Source organism: Leptonychotes weddellii, chromosome 7, assembly GCF_054177405.1.
Source record: "Leptonychotes weddellii isolate Sample4059 chromosome 7, ASM5417740v2, whole genome shotgun sequence".
Classification (NCBI taxonomy): Eukaryota; Metazoa; Chordata; class Mammalia; order Carnivora; family Phocidae; genus Leptonychotes; species Leptonychotes weddellii.
Window position 1 is genome coordinate 83838719 of NC_138375.1, and position 25838 is coordinate 83864556.

Consider the following 25838-nt stretch of genomic DNA (forward strand, 5'->3'; position numbering starts at 1 on the left):
AAACTATATGCATAGATGTGTTAGAACCAAGGGACTGTTTCCAAGTTTGGAAACAGATTTATCAATGTTGTGACCTTACCTGGTAAATAGACTGCTGTGCCTTCCACTGACTCTTCATTAATGCCAATCAGGAAACCGGTTTCATTAGAAGTTTCCAGAAGGGAAAATGACGGTGTTGCAAGCTCAGTATTTAACTCTGCAATGCTTACTGTTGCCTGATTATTGGAATCAAGAATTCTCGCCGCTACTTTCTCTTCTGATGCTGCTACTGTGTAATCCTCCCCTCTGATCAAAGCTGCTTGTGTTTCAGGGTTTATTTCCAGAGAGGAAGGAACGGTGGGCCTCTCAGAAGTCTGTGGGCTGGGCTGAGGCACGACATCTGCCTCAACTCCATAAACTGCAGAAGCAGAAGTAGAATGTGGCCACAGTGTAGCACCTTCTAACTTAATGTCACCTGCGGTTATGACCACAGTTCCAGGCTCAGTGGTTCGAATACTGCTCTTCATTGTTTCTTCAGAAAGTTGAATATTGGTTTGGGTTTGGGAATCTTGGAGAATCTCAGTTCCCTCTTCAGCAGTCAGTTCTGTGGGAGAAGTTTCCATGTGTTCTAATAACTTAGGATGACTTTCATCTTCTGAAGGTTCTAATCCAGTGTCAGGAGATAAGGATGGAGGCTCGGTTGTGTGAACGAGCTCTTCAGTCGATGATGTGAAAGTCACCTCAATATCTGCAAGTTTTCCTAGAGACCTCTGAGATGTGCCAGCATCTGTACCAGGCAGAGCGCTTGCTGGGGGGTCTTCTGCATGTTCAGAGGCTCCACTGCCTAAGTAGACGGTGAGCAGAGATGATGGTGTCTGAGAGGACAACTTGGCAAAAGCTGAAACTGCTGATGTTGTATCAGTGTAATCTGAGGGATTGGATCCTTCTATCATGTTAGGTGCCTCTGTTAAACTCTGAGCCATAAGGTGCACAGTACCAATACTTACGTAGGGTGTAGGATCGATCAGTGCCTCCTCGGCTCCTGATGAGAATTCTGGCTGAAACGAAGGACCTACATGTTTCTTTTCTTCATACTCATCCTGTGTCTCCAAATGGCCCAATGTTGATATTACTTCACTTTGGTCTGCAATAGCTTGACCATCAGACAAGGTACTTGATTCAAAGACGTCATCCAGGACTTTTGCTTCAATTTTTGGTTCTTCAGTCTCTGGATTAACTGTGGCAGATGTACTAGGAAGGGGCAGGGATGTCACTGTGGGAAGCAAAATATCTAATTCTGTTTCTATGCTAGGAACAGGGAGCTCAGTTGTGAAGGTAAAGCCCATGGGATCTAAGTGGCTTCTGTCTTCAGAAGGTATCGATTCATTACGTGTTGTCTGAGTGTAGTTAGCCAGAGGAGGGTCACCAGAGCCCTCAAAGTTTTCTTCAGTTAAAGAAAGGTTAACAGCTACCTCATACTTCTCTTGCACTTGAGCGCTTTCTTCACTACTGCCATGTGGTCCTGATAGTACCTCTGGATCTATGTCCGTTTGCATTCCAAGGATGTCTACATATATAGGTTTAGTGTGATCAATATCTATGATAGTATTTTTATCTGATGTCAGCTCAGGTAGAATTTCAAGGATGGTACTCTCTGTAATTGTCAATATTAAATCCTTGTCCTCTTTGTCCAGATCTATAATGATGTTTTCAGTGGTTTTTCTTCTGTTAGGTTTTACAGTGGAATCCTCAAATCCCCTGAGATGGTCTTGGAAACTATCTGCAGCATCTTCTGTGGACCTCTCGTATGACACTGTATTTGACAGTGTGCTAGTTGGATCAGGGGAGCTTTCATTCTGCTCTAAATGAAGAGGCAGCAACATTGAAACGGTTGGGAATCCATCAACAGTAACAGCTTTAGCACTTGGAACCTCAGGATGTTTTTCCAGGGATCTATCAGAAACAAATGTGGTGCTTCCTTGCCTGGTTGCCTGAGTAGTTCCAGAAGTGTGGACTAAATCAACCATATCCAATTCCCCAGATCCCTCTCCAGAATGTTCATAAAGCAAGTCAGATGGTTTTGGTGATGTAACAAATCCTGTGGCCATTTCAAGACCATAAGTTCTAGCCAGAAAATCAGAGGGAGGAGTTGCTGTTTCTTTTGTTTCTGCTGTTGAAGAATTCTCGTTAGAGACTTGTTCAGTCATTGGTTGTAGTCTACTAGTCTGGATTTCTTCTGCCCGACCACGGGTCTGATTTTGAGGATGTTCAGTATCTGTGGAGAAAGTGAGAGGTGCCATAGAAGGTCCTTCAGTTCTGGTGTCACTTAAAATTTCTAGTAAGGTTGGGCTGGATGCTGTCTCAATACCTTCAGAGAGGCTGTCTGTTTTGGAAATGGGTGGTCTAACTTCATTTGCTACATTTTCCATTTCCTCATAGTCTTTGGTTGTATCACTTATGAGGCTGGTTTCTAAACTCTCCATGTGAGAAGCCTGGGGAGAGAATGTGGTAGTGATTTGTTCCGTTTCAGTAAAATTCACTGATGCTGTAGTAGCCCAAACTTCTTCTCCTGATCCCAGTCCAGAAAATAAAAGATCGGTATCTGACTCTTTCACTGTGGGCCTCACAACTTTGGGAAAAGATTTTAGAGCTTCCTCCTTTTGGATTGGAGAATCTGTAACTACACTTGCAGCTGATAAAGATTCAGTCACTGAGGTAGTAGCTAAGAAAAAATGGGATTTTTTGGTAACTTCAGGGAGAGCAGTATAGGGTTCCAAGCCCTTTGCCTCTGGATCTGGAGTAGACACATCAGCGAAGGAAATGCCTTCCTTCTCCATTTCCTCACCAGTACCGTCAGTTCTCTTCACTGTTAGCGTAGAATAATCTGTGGTTCGGAGTCCAGTTTCAGTAAATGTTTGTGAATCAAAAATTGTTTGTTCTGGTGCAACAGAGCTTTGAGGGGATTCAAAAGATTTTGGTTCTTGAATCTTCTCCTCTGATGCTGTCTCACTTTCAGTTCCTTGCCTTACAGGGTTGACTTCTTGCATGGACCATAATTTGGCTGGCTCCATAGTCTGGGGAAAGTTCACTGAAACTGTGCCATTGACTGTCACTTCTCCCTTTTCTGTTGCGGCTTCAGTACCTTTAGCTTCTGCTGTTGGTAAAATGGTGATCCTTTTATCGTCTTCATTAACAGCACCTTCTTCTCCCAGTCCTTGGTCAATAAATGGGGAATCTGTACCAGAAACATTTCCCATAGCACCGGGAAACACTTGGTCCACCTTGCTGCTTACCGAGACCAGCTGCTCACCTGAGCCCTCAGCTGAGGCTGTGAACTCTTCCCAAGGGAAGGTGGAAATGCTGACAGAGGTGCTATTGGGTCCTTCTGAGTCAGCTCTGTGGTTGCTGTGATCTGAAGTAGGTATCACAGATGATGAAATCTGGGTATCCTTAAATGCTGCATCCCCAGAGCCTTCCATCATTACTGTTTCTTCTTTTGCTATGGGATAAGTTACTGTTGAGTACTCTCTAAAGTCACCACTGAAATCTTCTTCCAAAGGAAAATCTGTAGAAATGCCCTTTATTTCTGGCCCACGATTTTGTTCTCCTGAGACCTCTGAAATCAAGTTCTCTTTGGATGTTTGGCTTATAATTTCAGCCACCTCTCTGTCCATTACAGTGCTCAAAACTAATCCTGTTGGCTCAAAAGGGAATATAGTTTCCACATGGGGAGACAGGGTGCCAGCTATCTCCTTTCTGGTTGGAATTTCAGACTCTAAACTTAATGAAAATGAAGAAACAGTGGCTATTTCTGGGTCAGCAGCAGCTTCCCCAGAGCCCAGCTCCATAGAGAGAGAGGCGGGGCTCCCTGGAACAGCGGACAGCGCCCCCTGAACCCCAGGTTGACTGCTACTGCTGGGCTCAGCAGTCTGTGCCCCCAGACCATCTAAAACATTCGTTTCTGTAAAGACAAGAGTAGAACTTGTCATTTCCTTTTCAGATTCTGTGGGTTTTGTTGAGGACATAAACCTGTTCCTGGTAGTAGATGCTGAATCGCTAGATGTAGCTTCACTTGAGCTTTCTAATTCAGAGAGTAAAATCAATTGATCTAATCTCTGTGTAGATGAATGCACCTGAACTGTAGGAGCTGTACTTGGGGTTCCCTTCTCCTCATCTTTCCTCTTCTTTCCTTCAAGAGATGTACTGAAGACCCACTCAGAAGTGTCTGTTTCCCCTCCAAATTTGGTAGGCATGACTTCTGCAGAAGGTTGTTGAGAAATGGAATAAAAGGTCGTTGCAGGAATATCAAAAAGACTTTCTGTGATCATGATCTTGCTGGTGTCTAAAGTAACCAGTGTATCCGTAGTATTTCTCTGTGATAAATCAGTTGTCACAGTGAACATTTTATCTTCTTCTGCTTCTCCAGAGCCTTCTGGAAATGGGATTGAAGGACTCCCTGAGAGCTCTACATTTTCTCTAGGGGTTATTTCTACCCAGTTTTCTACAGTGGGCAATGGGCCATCAGGGAGGGCATTTCCTATGAAGGCAACCGATACTTCCTCTGAAACATTGGCTGACACAGAACTTGGAACTATACTTGGAGTATATGTGATAGAAGTACTTTTATCTGCCTCTTCACCAAATGTTCCTTCAGTAGCCCTTGAAAAGATCAGTTTTTGAGATTCTTGGTCAATGGCAGCATCTCCTGAAGACTCTTCAGAAAACAGAGGTACAGGTTCTATATGTTCATGGACCAGATTATCAAGTTCAGGCCCCCTCTCTGTGACCGATTCTGGCCCCTCTGTGGCTTCTCCCTCATGGAACGGGGCTGTGGGGAAAACATCAGGCTCACCACTTGAAAAATGTTCGGGTGTTTCAGGGTAAGTCTTGGGCTTCCACGTAAGTTCAAGCGACTCAGTTGTTTCTTGCGATTCGTTAGGTTGCACGGCAGTAGACAATCCAGGATCAGCTATCACAAACGGATGCGTTTCACTTTCACTGCTGTCTGAAAGATTTTGAGAAGGTGCAACACTCTCAAACTGGCCACGCCTAGCTTCTGCTGCTTCTGGGTCCTTGGGCACCGTGGTGACCAGATGTTTGCCGTTAATGTACTGCACTGATGGGGTGGTCGTTACGTCAGTAGCGTTTGCACACTCTTCGTCTTCCCCTTCGTCTTCTTCACTGTGGTACAGATCTAATTCAATTAACTCAGGTAAAATTTCAGCAATTAGATCGTGCTCTGGATCTGTTTCTTCACTACAAGGTTCATCTTCTTTAGATTCTGAATCTATTGGATGACCACTTACACTCAAATCACTCATTCGACCTGAAAAAAACAAAGAGTTTTCACAATACTTGAATAGAAGATTTGGCAGTGTACGACAGAAGAAATCGATAGCAAGGCTGGCTGATCACACTCATGCACACAAGGAAGGATTCAAATCTTTTCACATAAAGTGCAATCACCCTTCTACACATGGTTCTCAGTCTCCAAATTTGTGGAGTCACATTAACAATAGGAAAAATAAATCCAATATAAGATTATAGAAACAGGTTATGAGAACTCTTCAACATGTCTAACAAAGCAAGGCCCTTAAAATGAAACAAGGAGTCACATATGTACATTATAATCATGAAATGTGGGAATTCATAGGCATGTGAACTGAAAAAAAAAGAAAAATTAAGACCATTTGACCAGATCATACAGAAAAAGTAAGCGATTACTGTTTTATGTAAGGGGAGGCTGAGACACCCTCTATTCAATAAGGAAATGGGAAGAGATTCCTTCTCTTGCCATAATCTGTCCTAGAGAAGACTGTTTTCAGAAAAGCAAAAGAGAGGTTTCTTTATAGCCTTTTCACAGTGCATCAACAGTCCCTCCCCAGTGTAACAGTGAGACAAGATTTAGCTGTGTAGGCTGCAGCCATGGACCAGACACCAGGATAGGAAGCCCTGCATAGGGGGCTCCGCACAGGGAGAGCTCACTGAGAACACCAGGAAGGAAGGAAGAGCCCACCATGCTTTACACCTTTGTCCTTCATGAGAGGCGATCTGGATTGGGTCAGTTACATACAGTTCTTTTTATTAACATTTTCTCCAACGGAAGTTCAGGAGTCACACCTAAACATCCGAACTAGCATAATTTAAGTAACACATATCCTCAGAGCACTCCCTAGATTGTAAATTGCTATAAGGTACCAACCACTAAGCTCCATGGGCTCTTCTGCTTCCAGAAATAAACCAGCCAAACCCCTGGTCTGGGCACCAGGAAGGAGGAAATTCTGGGTTGTATCACTTTTATCAGAGTGGAATTCAGTTGTCCGAGGACAGAGTTCTGCCACTGCAGCTGTCCTTGTCCCAGTGTCACGGCGAAAGGTGCCTGTGCATGCAAGGACCCATGAAGAAGACAAAAAGCAGCATGGAGGACTGCACAGTGTCTCGCTCTCCCACCCCAGGAATACTGCTGCAGAATTCATTTTCGGCTGAGCCCCAATTCATGCCACAAATGCTCAGGCGAAACCTGAGCAGCTTACAGAAGGAATAATTACGACGGAGCCACCCCTGTCCCCCATTAGTAGGGAGATTGTTCCTGTAGCAAGAAGCCACTCCTTTCCATGCATGAAAGGATCAACATCTAGCATTTACTGACAAGTCAGACGAGGAAAAAACCCTATTGAGAAGGAACGGGTCTTGCCTGTATTCTTCATGCATCAAAATAAATTCAGAAGTATATGAACTATCAGTAAAAACTTTAAGAAACTCCTCTATGTTTTTAACTATGGTTTGCTTAGAAAACCAAAGACCACAAGACTTTTATGGAACTGGAAGACATATACTATATTTACCTTTATCCCTTTGGCCCTAATAAAAGCAAAAAAGAAAACTCTTTTCTGTATCCCATCACATCTTCACTGCGTAATCTCCATAAACTATTACTTGCATAGGATTATTCTTACCCTATGCATATTCTTACCCTAACCATATGCCCTATAACCAAATCTTCTCATTCCACCTCAGACATTCAGCCTTTCAACTATGGACACAAGAGCTTATGGGTAGTCAAATGAATAAAAAATACTTCTACCATAAGAGAAGTGAGATCAACGCGTAACTCTAGTACATTACAAAAATATAAAATGAAGACAAATGATTTCTGCCACAGATGCTGTAACAACTCCTAATTGCCAAACAAGAACATGACTAAATGCCTTACATTTTTTCAAAAAAGTATAATTAAAAGCATAAGCTCGTTCAATATTAGATCACTAAAGTTGTTACTGTGATCTTACAGTGTCTCATGGTGTATGTTTTAAAAGCGGACACTTTTAAGATCTTCAGATAATAACACCTCTTAATATGGCTTGCAATGAAGCCCACTGTTTTGCTATGAAAAAAAATGTGTGATGATATATATGCATATGTACAGATATGTATATGTGAATACGTTTTAAATGCCTTTGTACAAATGAATCTTTTGAAATATCACATCAGTAATTTTATCTAATCAACAAATTAAGTAGTCTTTCATTGCTCATACTATTTTAACATAGTTGAGGTAAGCCAGACTCAGTTAAACTATTTTGTACAACTTTATAGCGTCTAACTGGAGCTTCAAAAATATGCATATCTTCAATTGTTAATACTCTCGTTTTGCATTCAACCTTTTGCATTAGGTTTCATGAGGTGTAAATAAAACTAGAATTCACATCAAGAATTATCACACACACAGACACTAAATTCACACAATATCTTTCATTTAAATATGGAAAGAATTTTAAATAAGAAACACATAGGTCTGTGTCAAGCATAGAAAGAATCCCCACCACATTTTGTACTGTTTTACAAATAATGGAGATAAAACTAACCATTCAGCCAAGCTTCTCCAAACAAACATGGGATAAATAAGGAAATGACTGCTTAATAGTGTTTATTTATAAACTCCTAGGCCAGGAACAGGACAAACAACACTCATTGCCTGTATAGGTTTATATAGGTTTCTACATAAATTCCTTACTTAAAAAAATAGTAAAAAAAGGAAACCTGATATGAACATATCCCATGATCTTCTTAGTGAATATAAATGGAGGTCCCATCAATGTAGGATGTTGGTAGCTCTAAAAATTAGTGGAGTGAAGAAAAGCAGAGAGAAAGAGAGAAGACACTAAGGTATGTCAGTGTATCAACTATCTGTGTGTCAAAGGAACCGACATGTCATGATGTTCACTTAGATGTTTTACAAAGGAATGAATAATTTCAAATAAAATGTTTCCCCCCGCCCCCAGGATAGAAAACAAAGAAAAACTACAATTGTAAATCAACAATTTATATAATAATTTCATTGACTATCAATTCTTATTAAATCTACTTAATTCAATTAATAAAACACCCTGGCATTCACTTTATATTCTCTCATTTTAGCTCCAATGAACAAAGTATAACATTGTTTTAGTCCAGTTTCCACTTGGATAATGAGCTTCAACATTTCTTATTGCACATGAATCTATGGGAACTTCCCTTAGCATTGTAGACTATTGTATCAGAACATTTTACTAAAAGATTCAACTGTTAGATGCAATATATTCCATTTTCTAACCTAAGTAAATATCACAATATTTCAATCACAGCAATACAAACATAGCAGAGTTGGCCTTTGCATATTCTTCACGAACAGTCGGTTTCATACTGGTTTTTGCACACAAAATTAAATTCACTACCACAACCGTGCATGCCACCCAACTGTATTATCTTCCCAGAAGACAACTGACTGCATAAAATGTACTACCTATTATGTATCAGACTGTATTGCAGACACTTGCTTACCAACTCTATAGAGACCTAGGACCTCCAAGAATATCTTCCAAGTCTGTTTGTCTGTCTGCCTGCCTCTCTCTCTCTTTCAAACAGATGCTCTTTCCAATAGGTTAGAAAAATGGCCTTACTAAACTCTTTTCTCTTTATTTGAAAAGGAAAATTTTTGAGTGTACATATTGCAAACTATCAATCATTACATTTAATCTAGGATTCCTTCTTGCACCTGCCTCCCAAGTATCTGATCTGACTTGCTTTCAGAATAGTAGAAAACACAGAATCATCTTAAGCTGTTTTGTCTCATGCTTCTCATTGTACCACGAGGCTGGCAATCACCAAAGAACTATCAGCGCATCACACTAAACAGTGACTGAGAAGAAGAGATATATTTTAAAAAGTGCTCATTTGATGTGTATCACAAAAATGTTCTACTAAAGGGGAATTCTTAAATAAAACAGATACAAAATAAGAGTTGAAATTATTTTGTTTCCTTTTTCCCTAGTCTCACAATTAAGTGACTAATATTCATTGCTTAAATAAGTTGTGTCAGCTTCCAAATGGTTTCATCAGATTTCTTAATATTGTTTTGAGGGTGAGGGAAATGTTCATTATCTAGGGCTTTAAAGGTAATTTTTTTCCACCAACAGATTCTCTACAGATCAATCTACATTTTATTCTGTCAGTGTGGCTAGTGTGTTCCCATACTTTTAAAATCTCACAGGGGGTGTGGAGCTCTGAAATCTACCCAGTATGGATGGACGAGTTCTTTCCCACCATCCCATACTCCTGTCATTGCTACCTGGCATCTCACCCAGATTCCTATTTGCTCCTTTTTGTGATTCAGTCTTTAAAATTACTTCTTCATCCCTCATTCTTGGTACTGCCCCCACCTACCACACATGTTATTAGGGAGTTATAAGTACTACCATTATTGCAAACCATAAAAATTTCTTTGTGGGGTGTGGTGGCGGGGACACTTGTGCTATTATAAAAGTAGGTATCTTATTCCAGAATCATGATCTGCTCTATTTCCTATTAACAGTGCAACCTAATGGAGTAATTAACGTTCCCAGCTCTTAGATGAACAAGTCCTTATAAAAGACTCTCTATTTTAGAATTTTATTCTAAGGATAATATAACTTTTATTTGGATTTCAAGAGTCAAACCACACAACTCTACACAGTGTATGTATAATCCGTTCTATGTTTATACGAATATATTTTTACAGCTTGACTTGAATATACTAGTACCACAGTTAATAGATTTTTTAATGGCCTTTCACATAACGCTTAATTGCGAGCCGACCTCAAATTATTCACCAAGTATTTTTAAGTACTTCACGGCAGAATTTTGTGGACATAGAGCAATCTTCCAGTCATGATGTTAGCAGACACAAAATATAGTTGCTAAGATGCACAGGCAGCTGGCTAAAGTTCACATTCTCTTTGGGGAATTTTACAATATAAGTTTAAGAGCTTTTAATTAAATATAACTATATACCAATTTACTCAGCAGAGATCTATTAGGATCACATTTCTTTAGTAAAATGGATTTCATTTTAATGTGTAACAGAAATATTTTGTTTCCTTATTTTAAAAATACAATAGGCAACCATACTGAAGTGCCTGAGCAATACTTACAGAATTTAGAGGAATTTTGAAGTTCTTTAAGATGTTTATATGTTTTCTGACACATACCTATAGGTCCAACAGCCAGGCAGAAACAAATGCCTCAATTTCATTCACATTTGATGTGTTCTTAATTTAAAATAAAATGCTGGCACCTCAGGAAGCAAAGACAATCACCTAATATAAACTTCTTTTTTTTTTAAGATTTTATTTATTTATTTGAGAGAGAAAGAGAGAGAGGGAGAGAGGGAGGGAGAGAGAGTTCGTACAAGCCGGGGGAGGGGCAGAGGAAAGGGAGAAGCAGACTCCCCACTGAGCAGGGAGCCCCATACAGGCTCAATCCCAGGACCCTGAGATCACCTGAGCTGAAATCAGATGCTTAATCCACTGAGCCACCTAGGCACTCCCACCTAATATAAATTTCAATCAGATTGTTTCAGACATCCTAAATTCCCCCAATATTTTCAAAATTTGAGACACTAAAAATAGTGCCGACTCAATATGTTACAAAAATTGACATTAGTAATCAAGATATAAACACCTTTCCCAAATCTCTTCAGATATTTTTGCATCCTTAATTAATTACCTCAATAACTGAAAATCAAGTGATATTTATATCAATACTCAATCTCCCCAGAGATGAGAGAGATTAAAGTTTGGGAGACCAGCATTAGATTCTGTGACCCATATCTCCCTATTAACTCTGCTAGCTGCGGTTCATTTGGTGCAACTCCCAAGCATGTTTTCTTATACTGACAGCCTCCTCTTGCTGAGCAAGGAGCTCGGTATTTCTCAATTCATGAATTTTATACCCACAAAGTGATATATGTGTATAAACAACATAAGCGTTTCTGATGGCCTCAAATTTAAGAGGCAGACATGTTATGAGGATGATAAATGGGAATCATCTCTTTTCCCCAACTTGAGATAATCCACTAATGATGCTGTTCCTTCAAGTGGAAAGAATGTGTTTAGATACAGTCATCTGGTCTAAGTGCGCTTAAGGAGATATCACCAAGTGTGGCCTCTTCTTACTTATAAAAAAGGCCCCGGGGACTTCATAACTTCCAATTTTTAAAGAGCAAGGGCTTTCCTGGAGAGCATAATCAAGTAAGTTTGGGACCTTCAAGCATTTCTGAACAATAAGAGAAAGAGCTATATGAAAGAGAAGTAAGCCAGGTTATTTAGGTTTCACAGTTGCTTAAAAATATAACAAATAAACAAAAACCAACAAAAGACATTACACTTATTATCTTTTTCACTTTAGTTCTCCAACATTGTCAAAGCCTTTGATAGATGACAGATAGATAAAGAGATAGATAGGTACCAAATATCCTAACACCAGAAAAACACTTCGGTCAGGATCAAGGATTTAAAATTTAAGTAAAAGCTTTGAGTAAAGTAAAACAACTGCCTCCCCTAAATAAATATGCTTATACTTCCTTTCTAAGACCTCTAAATTATAGCTGGTAAGATAAACTTTGCCAGACACCAGGTTATTTTTAATTATGTTACTCCTTTCTTCAAAAGTCCATAGTTTCTGCTCACCTCCTTCCACCTGACCTCTTCACACAGGGTGTTCGAACAGTCCCATTGACTGTCCCCATATTTATCCTCTTCCTTCAGTTCTCTGTTAGAATTCTCTGCTTCTCTGCCTTGGAGCCCAGCAACTCCACGTCCCTTTCTTATTATCCTCCTCATTCCCTGCTCAACTTCCGTTCAAGAAGAGCCCTCCCACCCCCAACTTGGAATGCTTCACAAATCCTCCTTTGAACTTCACCCATGCATTTATGAATGATCCAGCTAAAGCCTCAGTTCTCCAGGACATCTTCTCTAAAACTCCTCAGCCCAAACTGGTTGTATCTTTGATTTGTATGCCACAGGACTTAGGTCATATTGTTTCTTATTTATAAATTCCTTAGCTGTGTTTATATTTTTGTCTCACCTCCCATTCTAAATTCTGTATTCCATAATTAAAGTGAGTGAAGGGATCCTTTAAACATGAATGCCCTTCATACTCTTGCCACACAGCCCCTCTTTGAGAATTTTATTGGAAGAATGTCTGCTCAGGTTTTTATCATCAAGAAAGAAAATGTTTACTATTAGAGTTCAATACTTCCTTTGAAAAATGTGAATTTTAGGCTGAAGAAATTGTTGTCTTTTGATTGCAGTAGCGGATCGAATTCTTAAGATACAACTAAAGAACCATACAGATAACGCAAACAGTAAAGACTCTTCTGGATATAATAATCCAGATAATTCAAATGCGTAGACACAGTTTCAATTTTTTTTTTTTTTTATCATTCACCTTATTCCAAATCCAGGATTCCATATAGGCTTGTATCAGGGTAGTAATCACTGTTTTTCTTAATGTAAATGTATAATGAACAAAGTCACTTTGGTAGTAGAGTCAGAAGAATCCCTAAGCCATAACCATATGTATTTCCTTATAGTTTCCATGTTGATATAGAGAAGGTAACATGGATACCGCAAAGTGAGGTATGCAGTCTGGGTAATTCAAGACATATTTTCCACCCCTTAGCATTACTTCTGATTCAATTACAATTATTCCTGAAACTTTTTAAAAACATGTATTTTAATGATATTTAATTCTATTTTCTTCCTTACTTACAGATGCCAAGGTTCATTTTAACACTTGTGACAAAAGCTACACTTCCCAAAATATGATCAAAGAGCACCATTTCACTCAGAGGAGACTGAATCAGACATATTCTTTTTCTCCTTAAAATTGGTGAAGTACAGCTTAACTGGCAGAGGCTTAAAGCATCCCCTTCCCCAGGAGTGTCTACTTCAGCCAGCTGTCGGCAGGTCAGAAAGCCTTTACTTTACTAATGTTCAACACTCACTGTGTATCAAAATCACATGAGATGCGTTTTAAAATACAGATATCTAGTAATGAAAAATAAATGAAGCAAATTTAAGAAAAGAAACTAACAAAAAGTACAAATGCCCGAGTCCCCCCACCAGAAATCCAGATTCAGGTTGTCTGATGAGGGATGGGGACGTGGGCATTTTTACTTAAAGGCTCCCTGGCCATTCTAATAGACAGCGAGGGTTGAGAAGCAGTGTTGGCAATATTTATGCACTGGGCCATTTCCTGGTGTTTCTCAAACCCCTATAGTCAGAATGCGTCACTGTTGGTTAGCTGCCTGGTGCCTGGTTAGTTTAGCTCTGGCCCACCCCTGCCCCTCTGCCCCGGGGCAAGCTGGGTGGTTGCTCAGTGAGGGAATGAGTGTCCAGAGTTTCCTGTGAAGCCAAATCTAAAGATGCTTCTTCTATTAATTTATTTCATATTACGTCTAATTTTATCTTTTTACTCAAGCAAGCAAATAGCCTTTATTATATGTTTTTGCTTACTAAGTATTTCAAGTTGCCTTCCCTATTATGCAATAGATTGCGTTATCTTCTTTTCTCCAGGCACACAATAGCCTTACTGAATGACTTTATTTTTTTTTTAATTTATTATTTATTTATTTATTCTAAAGATTTTATTTATTTATTTGACAGAGAGAGACACAGCAAGAGAGGGAACACAAGCAGGGGGAGTGGGAGAGAGAGAAGCAGGCCTCCCGCCAAGCAGGGAGCCTGACGCGGCAGGGCTCGATCCCAGGACCCTGGGATCACGACCAGAGTCGAAGGCAGATTCTAAACGACTGAGCCACCCAGGCACCCCTGACTGAATGATTTTATTTCAATGCCTCCAATTATCTCCTGGAAGTAAGTGTGAAGAGATGGGAGGAGAATGTTTCATCTGCAGAGAGTAAAATGGCTTCCCTACAGAGCAGAGCAAGGTGAGAGTGCAGCATAGTGAAAAATGGTAACTATACTATATTCCGTTATACTCTACAGAAATATACCTTAATATATTTCCTTTTTCCTTTCTCAACTTAGGAAAACCAAAACCTTGAGAAACTTACTCTTTGCAGCACAGGGCCAAAGCAACTAAGTCACCCTGTGAGAAAGAAGACTATGGCACAAAGCCAAAGGATGAAGCCACCAGAAGCCAGTCAAGGTAGTGTGTAGTGATTACACATGTGTGCAAGCAAATCTGGGCATAATATCGTGACATGATAGATCAAATTTTTATAGACACAGATGCTGAAATATAAATAAACTTTTCCTCTCACTCCAGAGATTCTTCCTTTCCTGTTTACACTTTAAATTATTTATGAAGAAATACTTTGTCCATTATCGCAATGATTCCAGTAAGTATTTAGAGGGTTCATCATAATTTATTTTCCTCCCAAGAATCAAATCATTCTCTTTAAGAACAATTAACAGGCTTTTTGCCAATAGATAGGTGTTTTCCTCCTGATTCATACTCACAAAGTCTAAACACCAGCATATCTCTCTAAGGAACACCATTTTTTCATACAATAAAATAGGTTCTCAGTTGTTCACATGATGCCCACATGATGTTACATCTTCTATCACCTCAAGTATGGTGTTAAAAATTCAAAGCACTTCGATACAAATGAAAAAAATATACAACAGTTTTCACCAAAACACATCCCCAATCCCTACCCTGCAGCCAGGGCCCCCTTCTTGGAATCATTCCACCAATGAAGCAAATGATTAGCCAACTCTTCTTCTTGTACCTGACAAACTGACCTCACTGAGGTGTAACGTTATACATTTTCTGAACTGATACAAAAAGGCAATGCCTTATTAAAAACATACAATTTTCAGCTTTACCTCATTAAAATGAAATCTCAGAGAGCATTTTCTTTTTCCTTTTCTTTTATCCCTATTGCTCCTCTCACGATGCATGTCTCTCCCCTTGGCTACATCCCTTCCCTCAAAAATGTTCTGAACACTGTCTGGGCCCATGAATACATTTTTTATTCATTGCACAAATGAATGATCTAAGAGCTATTAAGAAAGAAGAATGTAATCCCTGTGTAGAGAACTGGGGGTTTCCTTGACAACAACAAAAAGACAGCAGGGAATGCCCATGCATTCCATGAATATGCAAGAAGAGACTAGGCCTAGTACCTGGAAAAAATTTATAAAGAATTTGTAAAAAGATCTTTTTCTTTGGGAAAAAAAATTAAATGGGTGGTTATCAAAATCATAAGCCCAATTCTCACACATGAAAAAAGAGCAGAAAGCTAATGAATTCTACATGTAGGTGCTGTAGAATCAATACTACATTTACATTTTAAATAAGGGTTGCAGCTGCTTCTGATTTGCACCCAAAATGGCATCACCCTAGACAACCACAATTCACAGAGGATTAAAATTTTAACAAGCTCTTACAGTCACGTAGATACTATAGTATAGTTATATTTGGCTCCCTGTGGTCTAAATCTTGAATTTTAAGATAATTCTTTTTTTTTTTTTTACCTATTCACAGTAGAAAACAATCTAAGTGTCCCTACGTGTAGAAGTCCAGAATAAAATACCTGCTAAAGCAGAGAGGGCATTAATTTGTCCTCAGTAGTCCTCATGTGCCAGGCACTATGCAGAGTGCTTTGTTGTCACGGGAGGATTAACTGTGTGAGGTGCCTACCACAGCGATGGACAAGCCCTTGAAGAGATCCCTTTCTCCTCCTAGCAACTTGGCGAGTTTGTAGTCTTATTATACATTTTAAATGTTGTAACAACTGAGGTCTCTGGAGATAAAGCAATTTTTAAGACCAAACAGATGGAAATCACAATGCTGACAATGAACCCAGGACTGTTTCCAAAGGCTCCTTCCATGATGTCAACTGCCTCTGCCATGGATCTTATGGGGCGAACTGAGGTGCCCCACCTCAGCAGTAGTTTTGATGACTCTAAGTTATAACTACAAATGCTATTTTCAGAAAGAAGAGGCTCATGTTAGCAGATAACAAAGGTCTTTTTAGCTATCTGTGGAACACGTCTTTTATTAAACTTCAACCTGTGAAGAAACAATTTCAGTTTCTTAAATTTTTCCTCGAGGTGAGCGAGTTATCAAACATTCATAGAGTATTTTAAAAATGGAGGATCTACTGTGTGTTTGTGTATGCGTGTCTATATGTGAGTGGTATGCACATGTATGTGTGACACATACAAGATACTTCACTTATAAGGACTTTTTAAAAAGGTAACCATTGATCTGCAGTATAGGGTTAAACTCACTAATAATTCAGAAACACACTAAGGTCAATTCTTTTCTTCAAAGTATAGAAACAAAGGGAAGATAGCCTCTTCCTTTTCATGATTTGACTAATAGAAGAGGAACTCGGGGCGCCTGGGTGGCTCAGTTGGGTAAGCGACTGCCTTCGGCTCAGGTCATGATCCTGGAGTCTCAGGATCGAGTCCCGCATCGGGCTCCCTGCTCGGCAGGGAGTCTGCTTCTCCCTCTGACCCTCCTCCCTCTCATGCTCTCTGTCTCTCATTCTCTCTCAAATAAATAAATAAAAATCTTTAAAAAAAAAAAAAAAGAAGAGGAACTCAATCCTTTTCTGGATTTCAGGCAGTGAAGGAAGGATGGGAGAAGCCATCCTAATTCCCTGCAGAAAAAAAAATGTGCTTCTCTGGCAGGGAGCCACAGCGGGGCCCAGCAAGGAGAACCACTCATGTGTGCGAGCACCAGCCCCAACCAATTTCAGGGATGTGCTCCAAAATTCTGCAGGAAAGAAGCAGCCCATACCCAGGGCTACCAATTTCATGATGCTGTTCTCTTGCCACGGCAGGTATCGGAATAGCATACGTGGCCCCCCCATATTAGCAGCAAACTAAACCTAAACGCGTGCCTCCATTTGCCCATCTGCGATACTTTCCCTAGTTGTCTCACAAATGATCTCTGAAGTTTAAACATGAAAATATACGTAAACCATGCCCTGAAAGTATCAAGCTCTGTGAGCTTGATGATGATTTAGCTCTGCACATTCATGTGATATTCTGAAATGTAACTATGTACTACCTTGATGACACATAGGCATCAATGAGATTGAAACTAGATTTGCAGATGCCTGGATGGCTTAGTCAGTTAAGCATCTGCCTTCAGCTCAGGTCATGATCCCAGGGTCCTGGGGGGAGCCCCGCAACAGGCTCCCTGCTAAGCAGGGAGCCTGCTTCTCTTTCTCCCTCTGCCTGCCGCTTCCCTTGCTTGTGCAAGCACTCCCTCTCTCTGTCAAATAAATAAATAAATAAAATCTTTGAAAAAAACCAAATCCTAGATTTGCTTAATTTGGTTTATTCCTCATCATACAAAGTTATTCAAAGGTAAATATCAGTGAATGTGTATGATGAAAGTGAAATAAAGTATTGATAATCAGACCAATTTAAAAAATGTTTTTACATTAAAAAAAATCAACTCATTCAGGAATGAATAATTGTTGCTGCTTTCTTTTGAATTAGCTAGATGGTATTATTCTTTTTCTAGCCATGGTCTGAGGTACATGTTAATTTAGAAATTACCACAAGGTAAGAGAGAGGTCCCAAGAAATTGGGGATCCTGATCTCCTTTCTCAAATATTAACCAGAACAGCCACTCTTTTCTGCTCAAAATATAGTGTTCCTAGTAAGATTTTGTTTGAAGAAAGGAGTCTTCTCCTATAATAAAAAATCTGAAAGTAATTTTTCTATATAATCAATTCTATCAAAATGAAAAATATGTAATTTTGAAAAGTTATATGAAGCAATCTCATATAAACATTGCCTTTTAAAAAATGATGACTGTGCATGCAATGAGATAAATATTGCCATTTGCCCAGGTGTCTATCTCCTATTCTCAGAGCCAGTGTCCCTTATTCTTCATCCTCTCCTCAACACCTTTAGCTTTGTGTACATTTCTCCAAACTACAAACAAAAATGCAGGAGGAATTAATCATATGAGAGTTATTTCTCAATGATGAAAACAATAAGGTGCCATAAATTTCAATACAGAAACTGAGCAAAATGAATTCTAAGATAGAGGCCAAAATTATCTTTCTCACCATCTCATTAATCTCTAATACCATCACATTAATAATTTTATCCATATCTTAATATCTGTATCATTTTAGTTTAATATTGGCTTTACACTTGCCTTACACTTAAGGTATAAATTATAAAACTAGCAAAAAAGAATGCTTGATGAAACAAATAATATCAGGCTGGCCTGACAAGTAGTATGGAGTACATATGAACTCATTAAAAAAAAAAACTAATAAACCATCTATTTTAAGGTTATAACTATGAGCATTTACGTAATAATGTTTGAATTTAATATCTGTACATTTCTAAATAATTCTTTCGTTTAAAGATGGCACACCAGTTTTTGAAACATTCACAGTTTTGTCACACCAACTTGTGACATTTTCGATGATTTAGAGGAGTGTTCTTTAAAAGAAAAAAAAAGTATAGAATTGAAGAAACTCTTCCCATACTACTAAATCCTGTAGACTTCTATGTGTTCACAAAGAAAATCTTTCAATAATTTTTCAAAATGCAGGTGTGCAAATTACTCCTGAAGTAGACAGGAGTCATGTTTTCAGTATCCCCTGAACCACTGTTAAACACACCCCATAGCATTTTTCAGCTCATAAAACTTTTATGAGCTGAGAAGTTCCTTCAGATTTTTTTTAACTGCTAACTACAGTTGCCCTCCAGCAATAGCACCTTAAGTTGCTATTAAGATCCATTTCAGCAAATATAACATAAACGTGTCTTGAGTAGCATGTTTTGTTTCATAGTAGTTAAAAAAAAATCAAGATTTATATGACTTGCTGAGCACAGCAAAAAATTATGAATGCTTTGGTTTAGTGTAGCATGGGTGGCATTTTTGCTTACTTGGATATAACAGTACATGTAGAGGTCAGTTCTATGTTTGTGAATAGATTTATACAAGTTCATACATGAACCAAGGATTTTCCAATCTGGAAAAATGTACCTCGATACATAAAGGCACATATGTATTTTCCTTATTAACGTACACCTGCCTTAGAACCCATTAATTTAACATCTGCTTTAACGTTTTCCCTTGCCAAAGTTCAAGATGCTTGAAAAATTAAATTTCTCATAGAAAACAAGTAAAATTAATAAAAGTAAGCAGTTGGATCTGAATAAACCTCATTGTCTTCTCAAGACAATAAACAATGCTTTTAGTCTTAAGAAAGACATATATAAAGTATACAAAAATGATAGATGAAAGAGAGAGACAGAGAGACGGAGGGAGGGAACTAGATAGACACAGGCTATACCCTGCCCCGCCCCACCACACACACACTGGAATCGCGTCCTGATGGAGAAACCCAACAATTCCCTTTCCATAGAGTTTTCTGACCTACTCTTATCAACACTGAAGAAAAACTAGACAAGCAAATCATGATCCTGTGTTTTAAAAGTGGAAGAAGGAAGAGGACAGACCTAGGTACATCTCCCAAACCCAGCTGAACTAAGTTAACAACTCCAATTTAAACACGCACATTTGTATAAATGGTTTCTGGGTCAGGTTACTCAGACCCTCCATTTCGAGGCACCATTTACAAACTTAGATTTTTTTTTTCCTGATGACTGTCAATGCTTCCAGGGAGATCATGTTGAACATTTTCTATTTTGTAATTTGATCACCTACACCTTATCACACAGTTTCCCATTTAGAAGAGTTTTTAAATGCAGAATAGTTTTTACTGTTTTCTATACTATTTGATTCACCTTAATATCTACATTAACTTGAGAGTCATCTAAATTGGGAAAAACCTCTGCATAGTCAGTCACTCAAGCATTTTTTTTTAAATTCTCAAATTAAGTGCTAGTAGAAATTTCTTTTCACTTCTGTTTTTTCTTCTTCATAGTAATACCATCTTGTCACTTTTCCGGCCCTACTAACAGCATTCCTCATTTCCACTACTTGGCAACTCATCTCTCTCTGACCCCAGTTTCAAGAGGTGGAAAAGGAATGTAAGAGACAGGAGACATGATACAGTTTCCAAGAAACGGCATCATTAGCAGGACAGTAATGTCCAAGCCTGGGCTCTTTCAGCTGTACTAGAAAAGTGGAGATTAACTGCAATACTCTGGAAATGTATTTCCTTCTGTTTACTGCTCCGCAAGAGCTTTTAAACTGAGAACATTCTGGATACTAGAAGTGTGAAGTTTCCCCCTACAGTACTGGAAGCCAGCTGACCTGACAATGGAGCTGCCTGTTTGTTTCCAACAGGTGCACTCCTGAGCACTCTAATGAGGATGGCATCACTCTTAAGAAAATGACACCCTGAGAGAAGTATCTCAACAGTAAGAGAGAAAATATGCTAAAAAAAAAAATCTTCTAGCCCAACCCCTCGGACTCCAGTCAAGGAAAAAATAACTATTTATTCTTTCAATTCACATATTCAAACAAGAATACAGCAACTTCACTAAAATCAGTGATCTCAACTTCTAAATTAAAAAGATACAAACCTGAATTGATCTATTAAACAGTATTCACTATATGTTCTCAATTCAGCTTACCAAAGTCAAAAGATGGTTGGTCTGTCCTTTAGGAAGGAACATTATCGAGCATAATGAAAACTGCAAGTATTATTCAACGTAAAGAAACAGTTTTTAAGAATTTTGCCGGAGAGAAAAATAAAATATTTGAGCAGAATAGAAGGCATCATAAGAATTCCTAGAGATGAAACAATTAAATCATAAAATAAATAACATTAACAGCCTGGTTTTTAGGGAACAGAGGTAATGCTGACATACCCATATCCAAAATTATATGTGACACAATGAATTACAGCATTTTCTAGAACTGAGCTAGGTTGTATTTGCTCTAAATATGTAAAGCCTCATTAAAATACCCAAGGACAACAGCTTAACAGTATGCTGAACTGGCATTAAAATAATATTTCAACTACAGACCTGGTACCCACCCCACAAGCTGTACAACCTATAAAATCCTGGGAGAGAAAAAAACCAAAGCAAACCTTTAGACGTCCTTCTACCAGCCCTGGACATGTGCAATACAGTTTTAGCTGTCCACAATGTAAGTACTGAAGGTTAATAGTTAAAGACCAATGGAATGTTAACACAGTCTAGTACTACACTTGAGTAGTAATGCATGGAAAGACACTGAAATTAAAACATTTTGTTCTGCATGTTCTGAAGTGATGTAACAGTGATGATTGGTTATATTAGATGACAAAGCAGGGCTTCTTAGGACTTTTAAAATGCAACTGTATCTAACATTCTTCCAAATAACATATTCTTCCAATTCTTGTACAAATACATGAAGCTAAAATACAGAATTTTTTTCACACTCCAGTTATCTTCTAATGGCAGCATTTGGTACGTTGATTTTTTTTTTTCCAAAAGTAATTTTCAAGATAAAATGCTGATTGCCTTGACTGACATGTCTAGAAAGCAAAGACTTACCTGTCTTGTTTTCTCTGACCTCAATAATAAAAACATTAATGTCAGGATGGAATTTTGTCCCTGCTGGGGGTTCTGGAGTGGCAATTGCCTGAGGTCTGCCGGCCTCTTTGCCTTCCACAGTGGGCGGTCTTGCTGGCTGCGTAGGGGAGGGAGTACTTGAAATTGTGAAATACTCTCTGTCAATATCAGTTTCTGTCTCCTTCCCCAGAACATCCTCCAGGGTAGTGGGAGGAACACGAGATGTTGACTCTCCGATGATTACCATGTCACGCGTTGTGTCTTCTCCAGGCTCCCTGTCAATGAGAGGTGGTTTCTCAGTGGGTACTGAGGATGGCTTGGATGCTGAGGTTGTGTGGAGTCTTTCTACTGAACTGAAGGCAGCAGTGATATCACTTGGAACTGTGGCTTTAATTGTTGAAAATTCTGGGAGTTCTGTCGCTGTGGGCTTTTCAAATAATCCTGAGCCTACATCAGTATAATCTAGGGATGTTTTCTCTCTTTTCTCAGGAGTGGTTTCCTCTATAAGCTGGGTAACATGGGTGCTGAAAGGTGATACAAATACCCCTGGACTAGCACTTTCTGTCTCATACTTCTCTTCAGGCTCTGGACTCAAAGACACTGTTGGCCCCATGCTTGGTGTGACCACTTCATCTGTTTTTGCTCTGTGCTCCGTGACAGCACCAGGTGGATAAGGCATACTGTGCTCAATTTTTCCAATTCGAGTTGTTTCGACAACTGGGACTCTCTCAGAAGCTGTCACCAACTTGTCTTCAGAGACTGTATATGGTGGCCCGTCACGTTCTTGTTTACCCACAGGTGTTGCTGCCTCCTCAGCCGTGGCAGCTGTAGAACTGAGAGTAGGAACTGGTTTCTCTGCGGTTGATTCTTTCCAAGGGAGTTCTTCCTGACCTGGTCCCCGTGTAATTTCTGTTGTTGTTCTTACAGTTTCAGGGGAAATCGTTGCTTCGAGGCGAGTCTGATTAATGACGTGTATGTCTTGAGAGGGTCCACCTAGAACTTCACCTTCTGGTGGAACAGAAGGTATCAATACTCCCAATTCTGTCTTGGGAATTACAGAAAGAGGAACGGTATGGGAGCTGTCTACATAAGCAGGAGGTTCTTGGGTGCTACTATAATTAACAAATGCCAATCCTTCCATGTCTGAAGTGTCTGCATATTGGGGGACAGTGGATACCGGCTTAGAGACATCCATATCTTCTCCTTCATCCAAAGCACTTCCTTCTGTGGTTGCATAAACAACTTGGCCTTCCACGCTTGTGATAGGTGGAACTCTTTCTTCAGTTGTAGACTCTCTCAAAATCGGCCTTTCTGCAATACCAATTAATGTAGTTGGCTGAAATCCAACTGTGAATTTCCCATGGTCTGTTGTGTCTTCCTCAGTAAACTCTTCTAGTGGCTTCTGAGTACTATCTGGGATAAGAGTAAATTCATCTCCTTCATCTTCAGTGAAACTTGGGATTTCTTTATCCTTCCCACTCACTTCTGTAGTGGTGAGTAAGGCAGGGGGTAATTTTGGAGGGCCTGCATCTTCTGTGGACCCTAAAGGCTTCGCTGTTGTATTATCTTCATCCCAGGACCATTTTGATACAGTGGCCACCTCCACAGTTAAAGTGCTGTGGCTCAAATGCACTGTTGTAATACCCTCATCATACTTGGTAGTATCTGGATAGCTGTCTGTTTCTAATTCAGCCAGTGTTGTCATAGAGTCTTCCTCCACATCTCTTGCCTCTGTTGGCACTACACTTAGTTTTGTTGTTGTCAGTGTTGGGGAATCGAAAGATTTGGTCATTTCCACTGAAGACTCTGTAAGATGAATTTCCTCTGAGGAAGCTGTAGAGAACTTCATTCCAGAGAAGCCTTCCTCCTCTATTTTTCCTATAAATGGATCTTTGGTGATCTTTTCCTGTATCTCATCATCAATATAAGTATCTGTTCTCATCTCTGGACTTAGTGTTTCTGTTCTCTCTCTTCCTTCTGCCATTTCTGTTTGTGGAGAGGGATAAATAACTGTGGGCATTCCCTCGACTAATCTTTTATCACCAGAATAAGGAAACAATTCTACTTCTGTATGATGCTGTGACGGGAAAGATGTGGTGGACATATATTGGCCAAAAAAATCTTCAGTTATTCTTCCATTAGTTTGTTTCTCTTCCCAGTTGTCTGTGGATGATCCATCACTGTCAGGCATAGTTACAGGTGAAAGAATTGTAGATGCTGAGACTGGCTCCCTGTCCTCTAGCGGAGTGGAGGCAGTGTCTTCTGAAGTCTTTGACACTGTAACGACTTCAGGTATTTGGCTAAAGACCAAGGTGCTCTGAGCAGATCTAACTGTAAATGTTCTGTCTTCACTGTCATCTTCTCCCAAGGTGAATCCATAGCGGCTTGTGGTCAGAGATTCAGAAATAGTGCTTACTGTTTTCTTTTCAGTTTTGGATTCCAGGGTCATTGTCATAGACACAAATGGTGTTTCTGTTACGGACAATTCCTTGGAAGGAATGTGCTTTGAGATTTCCATAGATGTTACCAAGGGACCCACTTCTATTTGTTCAATCTGTGTAACTGATTCTTGGGTTTGTAGGTCCTCCCTGACACCATCCCATGAATCAGTAGCATGATGGGAGATGACAGTTGTACTTTGAGGTACTTCTTTCTGAATTTCAGGTATGTCTGGCCTTCCAAGTGGTTCTAAAGCAGGTGAGTAGTAGTCCATCTCCCAAGGCTTCATGGTACTCCCAGCAGGTGTGGATGAGTCAGTGGCTAATCTGTGTGTGATAGCTTGACCCTGAACTGTGGTTTTCTGCTCAAAATTGACTATATTTCCCACAGGAGGGGACTTTGTTGTAATAATAGGTAATTCGGTGATTAGAGGGATGATTGGTGTGGTTCTGTTGGGTACCATTTGTAGTTCTTCAGAAAGACTGGATGATGCAGTTTCTGCAAGGATATTCAGTTCGATGGTTGTAGCCTCTGATATATTCTGTTTAGCTAGAAAAATAATTTCAAAGAGTTGATTAGACAAGTCACTAATAAAAAGTTGTACGTCCAGTATTGTGAAGTGCTGCTGTGTATTTTGGGGTTACCCAGAAGTGTTTTGTGATGAAGGTATCTAGAAACTGTAATTATATTAACTCAAGGGCAATCGAACATTTCATAGTCACAAACTCATCACTTGTTTTACATTGTAAGGTTTATCACCGCTTTCACCCATAAGGATGAATGACTGCTTTCGGTTAAGGAAAATGAGTATTTTGTAGTTTTAAGACAAGGAGAAGTCCAAAACCATATAAACTCAGAGTTTGGAAACAATAGACAGCTTACGTATCAGAAACGACAGCAGCAACTTGGGCCCTAGTAGAAAAACGTGGTAATACTATTCTGAAGGCTTCTTCTGTCCCCTGCCTCTAGCTTTCTCCCTCCTTCTCAAGCTGTGCTGTGTCTCAGGGGAGAGGGAGTGCCTCAGATTGCAAAACAACAAAAAAGCTACATCAAATGTACCTGAGTTACATATGAACTATTACATTGTCCATAATGTGGAGGGTTTCATAAAAACAGGGTATTAAACTTTTTAATACCACCCTTCACTTGAGTCCAGGTGTTGGGACATTTATCTTCACCTTCATTTCAACTCTGTAGTGTAGCCTTGGGTTTCTAATAAACAGTAAGACATTTCTGGCAAAGGCTGCTTGGCATTTGTGATAGTTCTACGTTTAGCTCTGTTCTACACACTATGTTTGTAACTCTTATAAGGGTCTTGGTTCCAGGCTTACTTTAGCATGGAACGCAAAAGTAAAACATGAGTAAAGTACCCACATGATATATTTTAGGTCTGTAATTACAAATCACTGGAAACAACTCTGAGCATCAGAAAGAATGGGCTCAGGCAATAAAAAGGAACATGTCATCATAAAATGCTACATTATAATGCCTCCAGATTTACAGAGAATGGCCTCTCCTTTTTAAAGAAATTTAAATTGAGTATAAAAGTGACAATGTTATAGACAAGATTCCCTTTCAACATAGGGAAAATGCAGCAACCTAGCACGCAAAGATTTTGTTTCTTATGAAAAAATC

At 39.3% G+C, this 25838-nt stretch overlaps 1 protein-coding gene across 4 annotated transcripts in view; it reads right to left on the minus strand.

Annotated features, from left to right (window-relative positions):
* The window catches only part of VCAN (versican), a 109084-nt gene that overhangs the window by 38848 nt on the left and 44398 nt on the right, over nucleotides 1-25838 (minus strand). Inside the window, exons 7-8 of one of the 4 annotated variants that reach the window (XM_081826613.1) lie at nucleotides 21747-24752; nucleotides 80-5305 (exon numbers count right to left, since the gene is read on the minus strand). The exons of 1 other annotated variant lie outside the window; for it this stretch is intronic. In XM_081826613.1, the coding sequence (XP_081682739.1) occupies nucleotides 80-5305; nucleotides 21747-24752 (8232 nt within the window). Of the gene's footprint in view, nucleotides 1-24; nucleotides 5306-21746; nucleotides 24753-25838 lie in introns of all 4 variants that reach the window. 2 more of the 4 variants (XM_081826614.1, XM_081826615.1) reach the window with 2 other exon arrangements.